The 15584-nt window shown below is 39.1% G+C and overlaps 2 protein-coding genes across 3 annotated transcripts in view; one reads left to right on the top strand and one right to left on the bottom strand.

Annotated features, from left to right (window-relative positions):
• LOC109923972 (cysteine/serine-rich nuclear protein 2-like) overlaps window positions 1-6218 on the bottom strand; it is a 48323-nt gene extending 42105 nt beyond the window's left edge. The window contains exon 1 of the mRNA XM_048618845.1: window positions 5845-6218. The gene's annotated coding sequence lies outside the window, so the exon portion shown is untranslated. The remainder of the gene's footprint in view (window positions 1-5844) is intronic.
• Window positions 6219-6267: 49 nt separating this feature from the next.
• On the top strand, window positions 6268-14414 carry LOC125487446 (protein FAM186B-like). Of its 2 annotated transcripts, none has more exons than XM_048619015.1 (5): window positions 6268-6522; window positions 6706-6847; window positions 9808-10018; window positions 13557-13751; window positions 14055-14414. In XM_048619015.1, exons 2-5 carry the CDS (start codon window positions 6707-6709, stop codon window positions 14096-14098), a joined length of 591 nt encoding a protein of 196 aa, XP_048474972.1. In that variant the 5' UTR covers window positions 6268-6522; window position 6706; the 3' UTR covers window positions 14099-14414. The 2 variants fall into 2 exon arrangements, with proteins under 2 accessions (XP_048474972.1, XP_048474971.1); XM_048619014.1 differs by having other exon boundaries at window positions 6268-6571.
• Window positions 14415-15584: the final 1170 nt, after the last annotated feature.

Below are 15584 nucleotides of genomic sequence, written 5' to 3'. Positions count from 1 at the left end.
CAGGGTACATAAGGAACAAAGACGGTTATTTGTAACATAAATGCTCTCCAATAGAAAATACCGAAACCACTTCAGCCTCATCGAGGAATTGGTAGACGAGCTTACTCTACCAACCAGATATTAAAGGGTCACACCTACACTTTAACACCAGAACATAATGTTTCAATATAATGGCTTTGATCTGGACAGTAATGGATCAAGCAACAAATTTGAATATGGATTATATAAGACTTCTAGAGTCCAGTCAGCAGGAATAGACAGATAGGTCCAATGTGGAGCTAGCCCAGAACAGGCATAAGAACATATCAAATACAAACTGGAGCAGGCTGTACAGCCTTGAGCATACTCCACCATTCAATACAGTCACAGCTTCACCTACATTTTCCTGCCAGCTCCTCCACACTCAATTTCGAGACACCCAGAAAAATCTGTCTCAGCCTTAAATATCTTCATTGATGACATATCTACAACCTTCTAGGATAGGTGATTTAAAAGATCCACAACCCTTTCTCATTGAAGAGATTTCTCATCTCAATCCCAAACAATTGGTCCCTTATCCTGAGACCATGCCTCAGTGTTCTAAATTCCTCAGCCATGGGAAACAAAACCTACGAAGCCCCCTCTCAATCTTATATGTTCCAATAAAATCACCTCATCCTTCATGCCAGATAGACAACTTACCCCAACACTCATCTCAGAATCTGGTGAACATTCACTCTACCACCTCCAATGCAAGTGTTGTATATCTTTCTTTAACATATGGAAACTAATATTACATACAATATTCCCAGTATGGTCTCACTAAATCCCTGCACAGTTGGAAAACAAGATTTCTTCATCCTGGTATTCCAAATATCTTGTACAAAAAGACATGTTTTTACTTATTCATTCATGGTTTGTGAGCACACTGGCTGGGCCAGCATTTATCGTCCATTCCCAATTACCTTTGAGAAGGTGATGATGATCCACACCATGTGCTGTAGACTGATCCACAATGCCCTTAGGAAGTGAGTTCCAGGATTTTGACCCAGTGACACTGAAGGAATGGTGACATATTTCCAAGTTAGAATGGTGAGTGACTTGGAAGAGAACTTCCAGGTTGTGGTGTTCCCATGTATCTGTTGCCCATGTCCTTCTAAGTGGTAGACGTCGCAGGTTTGGAAGATGCTGTTGAAGGAGCCTTGGCAAATTATTGCAGTGCATCTTGTAGATGGTACACACTGCTAGCACCATGCATTGGTTGTGGAGGTAGAATGTTGAAGGTGGTGGATGGAGCATCAATAAATCAGATTGCTTTGTCCTGGATGGTATTGAGCTTCTAAAACTGTTGGAGCTGCACTCAGGAAAATAGTGGATATTTCATCACATTCCTAATTTTTGCCCTTAAGATGGTGAGCAGGCTTTGGGGTGGCAGGTGGTGATTTACTCACCACATAATTGCTCACCTTTGGCGTGCTCTTGTAGCCAGTGTTTACATGGCTAGGTAACCCTCTGGATAGTGATAGCAAGATTTCAGCATCAGTAATGTTTTTGAACACCAGTCATCATCTGCTGTGGTGGCTAATTTTGGAACTTAAAGAGCCCAGTTATTTTAACAAGCAATGCTGGAATGAAAATCAGAGCTTTAAGGGACTAGACTATAACGTGCCAGAAAGTTCTTAATCTGATACTTTATTCAAAGAGTCTGCACAAGCAGGCTGTTCATATTGGCGCAAATTGTCTTCATTCAGTAATCTTCTTAACTGGGTCACAATTTTCGAATGTTTCCAGACTGTTACTCCGGATGCCTTTAATGTGAAATGTTGACTTGTTGCAGTGGATAAGGATTGGTTTTCTTTTGTAAGTTAATGGAATTTGACATTATTTAAATGGCCAAAGTGTGCGGGGGGAGGTTAGAAGTAGTAGTCCTGGCACAGCACATTAAGTTAAACAGTTACTTGCTATGCTTTCTGACGCTTATACATTTTGCAACACAAGATGTGGACTTTAGTAAATGGATGCAACCATTCGTGACAACCAGTAGGCTGAACAGCCAGTTAATGCCTGCATGCAAAATAAACAGAGATCGAGGGGAGGGCACAGCAAGAGGCATTTCTCATCTTAAAGTAAAAAGAAACTGGTATGTTTTATTTCCTGTCTGAATACAGTGTACTCCAGGTGACAAAGAAACCAGATGCTCTCTCTAATAATTTAAGCGGCTATAAAGAAGTCACTTAGTTTCCCTGCTCTGACCTACGACATTCAATAGGTAGATAGATGTGTTATGTCGCCAAAGTTGTTGAGGTGGTGTTGATCCCACACATCAGGTAGGTGGCAAGCTGCAATAATGGTTCATTTGCAGGCTTTGTTTGCAAACTGTACAGTATCATTTGTTTTGGTTAGCAATGAGAGTGATATTGTGCCTCATTTATTACTTTATGAGATGGTAGAGTTACCTCTTCGACACCACTTGAACTCAGCATTAAATTGCTGTAGAATACAATCATATTAATGGCTCTAATTCTTCATTCTGGGAATGTGCTGGGACTGAGCTCTGCACTGACTGTGATGGCATGGTCCAAGGAAACTGGAGAATAAGTATTTGTCAGTATACACACACATTCTACTGCAGTTCCAAAGCACCAGATAGCATATACTACTACAGTCCCACCTGAAGAGCATCATCGTGCTGATTCAAATGTTGAAAGCTGTATTCACAACAGTTGGCTGGGGGACCTTTGAACGACAGGTTTCTCGTAACGGTCAGTGTTACAAAAGAGATGCAATTCCCCCATCACAAACAGCTGTGATATCTCACCTCCCACCCTTCCTTGACCAAGCTTTTAGTCAGCTGTCTCACTATCCCCTTATGTGACTCAGTATCAAATTCTGTACCCTTGAAACAAATGGGTTCATTTTACTACAGTGGAGACGTCTATAGAAATGCAACTTGCTGTTGTGACAGAAAGAGCAAACACATTACGACAATGAGCTTAGAGATAGCAAGAACTGCAGGTGCTGGAGTCAGTGATAACAGTGTGGAGCTGGAGGAACACAGCAGGCCAGGCAGCATCAGAGGAACAGGAAAGTTGACGTTTCAGGTCAGGATCTTTTGCTTCAGAACAGAAGCCTCAAGGACTCAGTTCAGAAGAGAACACTTTTTCCTAGCAAGAGAACCAATGTTTTCAGTTCAATTCAGAGGAACCAGTCACTTCAGAAGGGATTTCTAGTCTGCAGTTTCCAAGGCAGGAGAACCATAATAGAAATCTTTAAGTTGTTAGAACTGGAAATACTTTGGCCAGAGTGTGTCATACCAGCGGACTCAAAAAGGAATCATAGTAAAATAGTTTCAACAGTCCAAGGGAACAAAAACTGGAAACCATTAGTTAAGTAAAGATTTAAAAAGCTAAGAAAGGAGTTATCTTTCCCTGGGGTTGAGTCTCTGTAACAGATGATGTTGGGAAACAAATTGAAACTTTGTTTGACTTGGGTATGAAGATTTTTCTATCTTGTACATATGTATAGCATTATTTGTTTTGCCTTTTGTGTAATGTTCTGTGGTTGAACAACATCTGCAGCCTTGTCTGAATGTGTTCAGTGACTAACCACCATATCAACTGATCAAAAAAAAAACAAATATATCATCTATCAAGCCAGGTTTCATGCTGGGATGTGACTTGTCCAATATTAGCATGAGGTGGGATCATAACAATAGGTCTACCTTGGTTACCTTACACATCTTTCATTCCTTTTACCACTATTGGGACTGTGTCTTCCACCATCTAGGCCCTACACTCAAATTCCTTCACTCCCTCCTCCTTACAACTCACCTCTGACCAAACTTTAAATCATCCTTACTAACCCCTGCTTCTTGGGTTTATTTTCTGCATTTTGTTCTGAGTAGCTTTGTATGAAATACTTTGGGACATTCCTACATTAAAGACACCCGATAAAGGCAAATTGTTGATCTACATTCAGTTGACAGCAGCTCATTTAACCTTCTAGCTATACTTATTCACACAGAAATGCAATATCAATAACAAATCTTCTGAACATGATTTTACTTGTACTGGCTGTATTTAACCATTAAATGTGGAGGTTTAAATGCAGGCTAAGACCTTCTCTGTGCTGGAGCACACTGAAAAAAAAAAAATTGTGTCAGAGTTTTAGGAAAAAGACAAGTATCAATTTACCCAGCCAAGTGAGCAATCGGCTGCCCAGTCTCAACCAAAATTAGTTTGAAACAAAAAAATGAAGATGCCTATGATCAACATTTTTGCTTGGGGTGTGGGTGATGCTGGCAAGGCTGGCATTTATTACCCCTCACTAATTACTCCAGAAACTAGTGGACCCTCAAACTGCTGCAGTCTTTGTGACAATGGTGCTCCCGCAGCTGGCAGAAAAACCTTCCCTTTTACTTAGTTTTCATTTAGGAAGATGGAAGGCATTCTGGGCTCTCAGACAATCCAATACAATTTAGTAAAGTGATATTAATGGCCAGAAAGGATACAGCATTCTCAAGAAAATAGGTTGGATCAGAACAAGACAGTATAAAAATCCCACATATGCGTGGAATGCAATTTATTCCTAAACAAGTGACCCTGATTAGAAAATAGCAACTCTTGTAGATAAGCTTTCAGTTTTAATGGAAAAAAAAAGTAACTGTAGAATATGATCCCTACATAAAAGATGGCAATAGTTCTGCAATCCCATGTAATAGCAGAACCAAATAATAGAAATGGTTGTAACACAGAAGGCAGCCACTCAGATAATTGAGCCAATGGTGGATCTCCATAACAGCAATTTACTAGTCCCATTACCCTTCCCTTCTCCTGCATTTTCTTTCCCTTTCAGACACTTACCCAATTCTCTGAGAGAATTTCATTTTCATTTTTAAAACAGGGCTCTTCCTAAACAGTCCTTTGCTTCAGCAATTAAGTACAGTATTAAAAGATGAATCTTATTCATATTGTGTCCATTTTGTTTCCAGTGACAGTGTTACAATTGTGTGCTGCCCTTGAGCAGGAATCCATTATAAATCAAGCTCTCTTTATTAGGCTTGCCTGCGTAAAACTTGATTCATTAAAACTTTTTAACAACAGCTTTGTCAGAATAGAAAAGAATATTAATCGCTTTACATAATTGAATACATAAAAATAAACCTCTTAAAGTGCACACTGCACTCCCACAATTTTTTAACTATTAAAATATAAAATATATTCAGAGAACAAGCAGATCTTGAGTAGCTGACTATTTGATTTAGACAAATACTAAGTCACAATTCTAGCGTCTGGAGGGATGGAGCGGCAAGACACTTAATGCTTCCGCGCTAATTGTTAAGTTATTAATTTATATCAGGGAATGTTGTTGTGGATTTTAATAAAGCAGAACAAAAATTCTGTTTTGATATATCGACAGATATACATTGTTCGGAGACACACACAGAGTGTAGCAAGTATTATCATTGGATGTGGTTATTTGCTGAATGTTTAACCATACCGTTTACGAGGTGTCACTGGAAGGGTACCCACTCTACATTCCAGTTTACCCGCTTCACTGGAACTGTGGGCGAGTTAGATTTTGACATTTGATCTGAACAACTATTGGGTGAAGGGAAATGCCCCCTAGAAAGGTACACGAGGAGCAATGAGAAGGAACTAGTATTTAACATGACAGGATTCATCAACTGAGTATTGGCTCTGACGAAAATTTACCGGCGACTATCCCGGAAACTGCATCATAAACGGTGTCAAGCCTTGTTTATAGCCAGCCTAATCATTGAACGAAAAATAGCGTTCTGCCATTCTTGTTAATGACCGACCAACGATCATGCACAAACAAGAAAAAAAAATCGCATTTCCCTACCTGAAATGTAGATTATAATCGGCAGTTTCCCTCCTATGTGAGTGCTGTACGGGGATTTAAATGGCGCTTGGCTGGGCGAGTCCTTTTTTTCCTCCACAACAGCTTTTCATACAATATGCTGTCAACCTTTTTTCCAAACAGATTCGTGTTAATGAAAATGTTCTTTTTTGGCCGGTGGGGGTGCTTGGGTTTGCTGCGATCAAATGGAGGGAGTTAGCAGGCGACGGCTTGGGTGCAGAAGGGTAGAGGCTGCGAAGGAAGGTAACTAAGTTGGTGAAACTGACTTACCGCAGCCCCTGCTCTAACCAGCTACAATGTACCGACCTATCTATAACAATAGACTCAGCGTTCCACAGCGCTGCTATTTATAGACATGACGCCGCCCGGGGACACAAAGCGCTTGCGTGGAGATGCCCAGTGCACCCCGGGAATTGTGGTTTGCTCTTCCCCTTGTTCTTACCGTCAAGACTCCCCCATCTTCCTGTGCCCCAAAAAAACCAACCTTTGATCTGCGCCCTTCTCAACAAGAAGGGATGCGTTTGTCACAGTAACCTTCAGTTGTCGGTTTCAGCCTTGAGATTCGTATCTATTCCATTTGTCCCCGCCCGCGCCGACAGTGAAATCCACACGGAACGTCCATGTCGATTTCCGATTACCGCCAGCGCGGCGTCAACCCAGGTAAACAATCGTTCATTCATGACACGTGGCTCAAGGTGCCAAAAGACAGGTACAAGAATTCACCTCACCTTGCTCACCCCACTTAAACGGGCAAAACGATTAAGGGGGGAAAGTTATATATATGTCCTTGTAACTCGCTGAAGTTTTTTTTGTTCTCAGTTTTGTATTTTGTTTTACGAACAGCATGGACAATAAAGAGGACATGAATAAGACTGACTCTGAAAACATTATTTTGATACCCAACGAGAGCGACATTGGCCTCTCTACGACAGTCCAACGAGCCATAGGAAAAATCGAGACCGCGCAGTTGGCGAGAGCAAGACAGGTAACAACTTGTGTAGGAATGTAGGGCAAAATATGGTCAGTTATCAAAAGAGAGGACATCAGCAATTGCATGTCCCAAAGTCACAGAAAAGAACGATTTCTGGCTGAGCGCTACATACGTTTGACGAAAACATCCAGTGCTAAAAGTAGAAGAGGTGCGGACATTTCACTGTCTTTTTCGGTGTCATCGTGTCACTATAAATTATGAAACTGACCATACATCTATACTTGAAACGTTAATCTATCTATATTTCTTGCTTCGCAGAGACTGACTGACCTACAATACATTTCTCGCAATTTTTGTCTTTATTTCAGATTTCTTCGGGTTTTTCATTTTGTTTACCCTCGATTTAGATCTGGGACCGGAATCTCAGTAGAAACATTGTATTCCAAAGCAGCGATCCTTGACAGGAAGAAAGCAGATAAGATGTTTATTGTACCAAGTGACGCTGCCCTGAAGGCTTTTCAACCTTGACATTGACATTTATACACCTTACACGTTAAAACAGGTTTTCAGTTGGGAACAGTGATTCTCGGAATTAAAGCGCGAACAGTTCACCAAGTGCCAACACGGTTGACACTTGTTCAGCGCCCTGATCGCCTGTAGCCCAGGCCTAGAGTGGGTTAATCCAATGGAGGGTCCTGCCTTGATAGTACTGAGTCCTTCTTGAGGCTGCCCAGGGGTAAACAAGTGGGAGTCAGGAAGATTAATGTTGGTAACAGCAGTAAGTTCAGTAGAAAAGGTGGTGGAGGCAAAAATCCTCATAATATTTAAGAAATATTTAGATGTGCACTTGCAATGCCAAGGCATACAAGGTTATGGACCAAGTGCTGGAAAATGGGATTTGAATAGTTAGGTGGTTGTTTTTGACTGGTGCAGATGGGCCAAAGGGCCTTTTTCTGTGTTGTAAACCTCTATGATTCTATGACCGTATGATGAACATACCCAAACATACAGAGACGTAGACAGATAGATGCATATGAACAGACACACATGTACAGAAACACAGACACACACACACACAAACACGGGCAGATAGATTAACACACATTCACATACAGAGATACATACATCTGGGAGAAGTGATGGCCTAGTGGTATTGTCACTGAGCCATTAACCTGGGGACCTAGGTTCAAATGTTGCCATGGCAGCAATTTGACTTCAGTAACAATCTAGAATTTAGAGTCTATTGTTGGAAAAACCCATCTGGTTCACTAATGTCCTTTAGGGGAGGAAACTGCCATCCTTGTCTGGACCAAATGTGACTCCAGACCCATAGCAATGTGGTTGAGTCTTAACTGCCAGCTGGGATGGGCAATAAATGCTGGGTTAGCCAGTGATGCTCTTATCTTTATGAATTTTTAAAAGAACATATAGACATGTGCACACACATGCAGAGACATGGACAGACACATACATACGGAGATAAGAACAAACAGACATGGTGACATGACAGATAGACACATACATATAGAGATAAATATAAACAGACTACGCATGTATACAGAGACATGGGCAGTCAGACATACAGACACACATGTATACAGGGATTCAAACAGACAGACAGACACATACACATGCAAACAGAGACACAAACAAACAGACACACATACAGAGAATCAGACAGACATACATACACAGAAAATGTGATGGCAAGTTTTAATGAATAACCTGAAGTGGGATTTGAACTTGTTGGCATTTTATCAAGTCCTGATACTGGAACTCTATTTTAAGAAAAACAGGAATGTGTGACATGCTTTTCTTAATTTATGGAGGCTGAAATTGTCAGTCACATAGTTGATGCAACATCTCATTGCGCTTTCCATATGTATTGGATGCAACACTGACATTTTTTTTAAAATGTGAATGATATTTGTGCAGATTGTTGCCAGGGCAAAACTTCACATTCTAAAATTGCCATTATTTAGAGCCCTTTTGTTGTCTGTGGTCATGGCAACCAGTTGTCACCATGGCAGACTGTATTGAAACAAAATTAGACCATTTTTTCTGAAGTGTTTTTAACTTGGTGATTAATTTGGAATTTTTATATTAAATTGTTCTTGGAATGTAGGCGGCATTCCTGACAAGGCTGGTGTTTATTGCCCATCCCTAGTTGGCCAGAGAGATGTTAGGCCTTCTTGAACCGCAAGTGGAATTTTCAATACAAATGAGTGACTTGCTAATCTTAGTTTTATGTAATGTGTATATGACTGAATTAGATTTGTCTTATTACATGTATGGATGGTTGGAACACAGATCGACTGGGGAACATTTTTCAGTTATGGCATGGACAAAGGATTAATAAATTATTTGTATTTACAAAGTTTCTTACATTTCATACTGCTAACAGTTGACTGTCGGAAGCCATTGAGTGGGGAATGTATAGGTCAGAACATTAGTGCCACACAGCACTACAAGTTGCCAGGAAGTCCTGAAGATTCGAATGACTAAGAATATTTTCTATTATTATTCAGTATAGCAGTGCTGAGCTCTTTACTTTGATTGGGAACTCTTAGTATGGGGAAGAGCTGACTTGGTGGTGTTTGTAGGAAAATTTCCTCCAGTGACCTTGCCAATATTTATCCCTCAACGAAAATCATAAAAAAAGTCTAATTGTTTATTTTGTTGCTGTTTGTGAGATCTTATTGAACACAAATTGACTGCAGCATTTTCTCACTTTACAATGGTAACTACACTTCAACAGTACTTCAATAACTTTAAATCACTTTGGGACATTCTTGAGGCCATGAAAAGCACTATATATAAAGAAGTCTTCATTTTTTTCCTTCATTAAGATACATTTTCTTTGTACAGTAAGGATGTAGATAGGGCAAAATAAGTGATTTGTGTCTTTTAGAACTATTTGACATTTCCAAACATAATTGCAATTTTTTTGAAACTACTAACTTGCTTGAATAGCTTTTTACTTTTTGATCTTTTCTTTTAATATTTGCCAACAGGAAGTTGCAGAACGTTTGAAGGACATTCTGGACAAAGTGAATTTCGCTTTGAGCCACGCAAGATTTGACCACCAGCAAGTGCCAAAAATCACCTTAACCCCTGAAAAAAAGGAAAGGGAATGGTTGATAGATACAATCACTGAATTTGCAACTGGCAACAGCACCAAAGAGGAAATCTTAAAGTTTATTCTACAATGGCTGTCGGACAGCAGTATGCAGTTTATTATAAACTAATTGATCTCCAGTGGCGTTAGGCACTGAATGGGGCAAATTGTAATCTAACTCCCCCATTTTGAGAAGCAGAGAAGTGGAGTAGATTGAAGCATAGGACTTTCTCTGCTGAGGAGTTGGGTGATGCAAAAACAAGATATTTCAGCACTACAGCTAGTGGGAGGGTATAATTACAGTGCGATTTATTCACGAGCGCACATTCATTATAAATGTAGACATAGGAATTTATAATAGGAAAGGTTGACATAAAATTTTAACAAAAATATGATGAGGAAGTAAAGCTTTGTACAGAGGAAGTGTGCATAAATCTAAGATTTTTGGTACTAGTAAAATTAGTGCATTGAATATAGAATATTAGGGACTTAATAATTTGAATGTCCTAATGGGAATGTAAACAAGTAAAGAGGATTTCCAGGTCATCTCATCAACCTGGATCCAATTAGACCATTTATTATATTCTCCATTACAATTCCCTTGCTCTCTGCTGGATATGGGCCAGACACAGTTTTGATTCAAACACTTCAACAGTGAGTATTTATAACACAAGGTGACAATCTAAACAACAAGGCAACACTTAATAAAACTGTGTTATCCAGTGAGCAAATACACAGTTTTTGTACAATGTACCAACTAGTGTGAAACAGGTTTGATTCCAGGTCTGTGTTGCATTGTGTCTCACAGCATTCATAGCACCACAATTCAATTACTTATGAGGGCTAATCAGCCAGTGTTCTGTTGATACTCAGCAGCTCTTGATGGAATATACTCATATGTGGATATCCAGTAAGAACAGCATCATAGTCGAATGGCTGAATATCATTAATTGTCAAAAAGCAGACTGATTTTAAAAAAATACTAATTTAACATGAGGGATACATTAGATATAGGATTTTTTTTTCCAGCGTACTTTGGCATTGCTGGCAAGGTCAGAATTTGTTGTCTGTCCTGAATTGCCCTTGAAATGGGTGGCATGCTGGGCTGTTTCAGAAGGCAGTTAAGAGTCAACGACATTGTCATGGGTCTGGAGTCATAGGTAGGTCAGACCAGGTAAGGGCCACAACCTTCTTTCCCGAGAGGGCATTAGTGAAATAGGTGGATTTTTACAGTAGTTTCCTGGTCATCCTTACTAAGGCTAGTTTTATAATTCCAAATTTTATTAATTGAATTTAAATTCCAGCAGTTGCGGTGGGATTTGAACCTATGTCCCCAGAACAGCAGTTGGGTCTCTTGATTACTGGTCCAATAGCACTACCATGATGCTATCACCTGTGATATTCTAATGTTTCTCATTAAATTGCATATTAGAACAATTCACATTTTAGGCATGCATTTAACTGGAGTCAGCTGTAGGTTCCAAGGCAGGTTGTTGACTGTAGAAGTATTTGTAGGCCTAACTTTAAGAATTATTCTCTCATGTTTGTCAAATGGATCTTCATGATTTTATTTTTGCTATATAACTCAAACACATTATCAAGATTTGAAAGGACTGCAGAGTAAGACTTGTATTTGATTTATAATGCAACAATTGTATCAATACAAAGCCAAATTATTTCACATGAATGGAATTGGAAATACACCTTTAGATGTATCAGACATAGAGCATTTAATGTTTAATGTATGTATTTTGACATTTGCCTGGGACTGGAATGATGCCTTTAGGTGTGCAATCTTGGATGAAATCAGCCCTTACAAATACCCAAAATCTGTTTCAAAAAGGTTGAAAATGTACTTAAAGGGGTTTAAAAATTTAGATTAAGCATTTTTGTACAGTTTTACATTACTACGGTGTACATTAACATTGATTAACCAGGCACAACAATTTCTCACTTTAAGTGATACTTTACTGAACCAATACTAGGTCCTGACTGTTCTAATAGTAGGATATTAGCTTGGAGTCGGCATTTTGCCCTAATACCCACTGATTTCATCCACTTTGGACCTAAAAATTATAATCTTCTAAAGGTAAAAAACTAGGAACAATTCAGTTCCAAAGAGACTTCAGTGGCCAGATATATAGATCATTAAAATGTTGTAAACAAGTGCATAATTTAATCAAAAAAGCAAATAAAATGCTGGTTTTCATATCTAGAAATCCACGTACAACAGACTAGAAGTCTCAGTTCAGCTATATAAAGCCCTATTTAGATCATACTGGTGAGTCATTCTTGATAGGGCACCTTAGGATATTGGCCTTAGAGGGAGTGCTGTGTGGATCTATTGAAATGATACCTGGATGTGTTAAACTGCAAGGAGAGATTACATAAACTAAGGTCGTCTTCCCTGGAATTTCAAAGGTTAAGGGATGATTTAATCAGTTTTTAAAGTATTGAGGGGAAGAGATTGAGTCGAGAGAAACTAGTTCCAATGGTTAGGCAGTCAAGAACTAGGGAGCACAGTCTAAAAATTTGAGCAAGACCTTTCAGGTGTGAAATTAGGAAACACATCTATGCAGAAAGGGTGCTAAAAGTTTTGAACTCTCCACCATAAACAGCAATTGATACTGGAACAATTGTTCATCTAATATCAGAGATTGATAGATTTTTGCTAACCTAAGGTCTTCAGAGATATGGAGCAAATGTGGGTATGAGGCGTTAGGTTACAGATAGTTCACCATTCAGTGAAATCGTGCTGACTGAAGAGGCTGAATGGCTTCCTCCTGTTCCGATAAGAATCACTTTTAATGACATGCTGATTAAAAATGTTGGCTGCAGAGCCAACATGGTTTTGTTAAAGGAAAGTCATGTTTACCTTATTTATTGGAGTTTTTTGAAGAAGTAACTTGTGTAAGGGGGCACCAGTAAGTATTGTATTTTGATTTCCAGAAAGTGTTTCATAATCAAAAGTTATTGTGGAAAATAAAAGCTCATGGTGTAGGGGGTATCATATTGGTTTGGATAGAAGATTGGCTGACTAACAGGAAGCAGAGAATAGGAATAAATGGGTCTTTTTCAGGCCAGCAAGATGTCACAAGTGGTGTACCACAGAAGTTGGTGCTGGGGCATCACTCTTTAGAATTTATACACGAATTAAGTAAATAATCAGAACATCTTTTTTGAAGATGTTGGTTTAAGGGATAAATATTAACAAGTGAAAGGGATTGCAGATTGTGATCCCAAGATAAAGGCTGCACAATACAGCAATCTCATGTAATAAAACCGATTTTGACTTAGTTATTCTGTATCCCTGGTCATGATTTGAAATCATGTGAGCCAGCCCCTCAGATTGATGTGTTTGATGGGATGGTGTAGTGGGAATTTTACTCCGTATTTAACCCCATGCTGTATCAGCCTTGGAGTGTTTGATGAGACAGTCTAGCTGGAGTGTTAGTCTGTATTTAACTCTGTTATGCCTAACTTGAAAATGTTCAATTCTGACAATGTTCGATGCTCAAAATGGAAAGTATTTCACAGATTAGCACTAACTTCTTAATCTTGATGAACACAAAACAAATGCACACGAGAGTAAGCTGTTTCAATATAATTTACAAACATGATTCTATTTATACATGTATGTTGCAGATCAAACATTAATTGATGAAGAAGACATCGAGGAGGACAGAGAAGTAGAAAAAAGGTCGGCTGAATGGATTGAGGAAGTTAATGTGAAAGTGCAATCAAGCCTGGCTTCTTCACAAGAGTGTATAGAAAATCTCCATAAAATATCGAAAAATCTGTTTAGCCTCCAACATGAGCGTATAAAGCCAAAGTCAGCAGGTACATTTAGGAAAGTATTAGATTTGCCATGTGTCCTAATATCCAAATTTAAAGAAGACAAATCTGTTATCTGGGCATGCCATCTTCCTATGCTTTATGAGCTGCTACTCACAAAGGTTGTTGCTACCATCCTGTTTAAGTGTAGGGAACTACAGGGCCTGCTTGGTCGAGTCTGGTTATGGACAACGACTTCCTGGTCTAACTAGAAGAGTCTCTTGTAGTTAACAAGATACAGTTTATTATTATACAGTTCTGAGGAAGGGTCATTTGACCTGAAACATTAACTCTGATTTCTTTCTTCAGATGCTGACAGACCTGCTGAGATGTTGCAGCAATTTCAGTTATAGTAATATGTTGGCAACTAGTCAAAGGTTACATTAATACAAAAAATTAGTACCAGGAATTCGAAGAGGACCAGATATTGGGCCACACTACTTCAAGATCCTGAACTGTTCTGCCTACATATCCATATGACATAATTATAGCAAATGGTGCTTATGGCACTCCTCAGTATGGACCCTTTGGACCCATATCAACATTTCGCTGCCTGCAAAGTTTTTTTTTTCCGTTTTTAAGATGATATATTTGTGAATATAATTACATTTACTGTAACCCCATCGCCCCAAATTTCTGACTTTACAAATTAAAGTGATCTGGAAGTTTTGCTGTTCTCCTGGAATTACTTCTTATTGGACTTCAAAGTCTGGTGTTCCACCCAGCAAACTACCATTGTCTTTGATTCTCTTTCTTGACAGTCTGAAGATCCCTTCAATCTAGAGTGACTTTAATCTCTTGGATTTCCTTTCCAGAGGACTAAATCCCTGCTGAACAAGCAATTCCTTCTTTTCAGTATCTTGAGTCTTTGAAATTGGCAATTTCCTCCTTGCAGTATGTTGAATCATTGGACATTGCTTCTTGGTGGTAGCTTCCATGGAGTTGTATCCACCACAGTTTCAATCTGCATCTGCAGATTTTTATTCTCAATCCACCTATAGGTTTGTGCTGAAGCATTGATTGGTTTGGATTATCTCTTTCACCTCATTATTGGTGAAAAAAACATGTTCACTTCCTCAGTTTTGCTATTTGAGGATTGCTTCTGGCTTGGCATGATCTCTTTCACAGTTACTGAGGATACTTTCTAAGAAGGTTAGGAAGTCAAATACTGTGCTTGAATGTGTCTCTTCTGAGGCACCTCACCACCTAACATTGGTCTTGAATCTATCATAGTTATTTGTTCACCAAGCTTTGTTGCACTCTGAGTTACATCAGTTAGAGTTAGTCAATTGGCTCAAATAGGGTATGCTGTTCATTGGCATTTCATTGCTTGTTCTTCCTCACAAATCTTGCTGGCTCTTGCAGTCTGAGTTTGGTATATCACGCTTTCCCATCTTGTTGACAGTACAAAACAAATTTCTTTAGACAATTTAACTAATCTCAGTGGATCCTTCTTTTTGTTTGAGTTCTGCCACGAGTCCAGGGAGCCCCATTAAATCTTCAATCTGCTGTCCTCTGACCAGCTGTTCACTGACTGGCTATTCCTTCAACTTTATATAACTTAACTACTAATGCCATTTGAAAAAGATTAAGGTTAGACATGCCTTCCAACTTGAGTGAGAATTCTTGATTATGAAGTACTGATAGATTTTCTACTGCTTGACATTTCCCGATATCAGAGAGCTCCTTGCAGGTTACGTTTAATCCTAAGTGCTATGCTTCCTGGGGCATGTAGTTGCATTGTTGTCAGTTGTAGATAGTGCTTTCCTAACCATGGCTCACTATCTGATCATGTAGTGACACTTATCCTTGTGTCTAACTTGTAATTTGTGACCATTG

Source organism: Rhincodon typus, chromosome 41 (genome assembly GCF_021869965.1).
Source record: "Rhincodon typus isolate 14 chromosome 41, sRhiTyp1.1, whole genome shotgun sequence".
Lineage (NCBI taxonomy): Eukaryota > Metazoa > Chordata > Chondrichthyes > Orectolobiformes > Rhincodontidae > Rhincodon > Rhincodon typus.
Note: the sequence above shows the minus strand (reverse complement) of the source record. Positions and strands in the feature narration are given on the sequence as shown.

Bases quoted from the DNA above. Each gene is read 5' to 3' on its own strand.
- LOC125487446 (XM_048619014.1), top strand. From the start codon at position 6,483: ATGTCGATTTCCGATTACCGCCAGCGCGGCGTCAACCCAGGTAAACAA. The intron at 6,572-6,705 runs GTACAAGAATTC...TTTTACGAACAG, and splicing joins CTCAAGGTGCCAAAAGACAG to CATGGACAATAAAGAGGACA. The intron at 13,752-14,054 runs GTACATTTAGGA...TTCTTTCTTCAG, and splicing joins TATAAAGCCAAAGTCAGCAG to ATGCTGACAGACCTGCTGAG.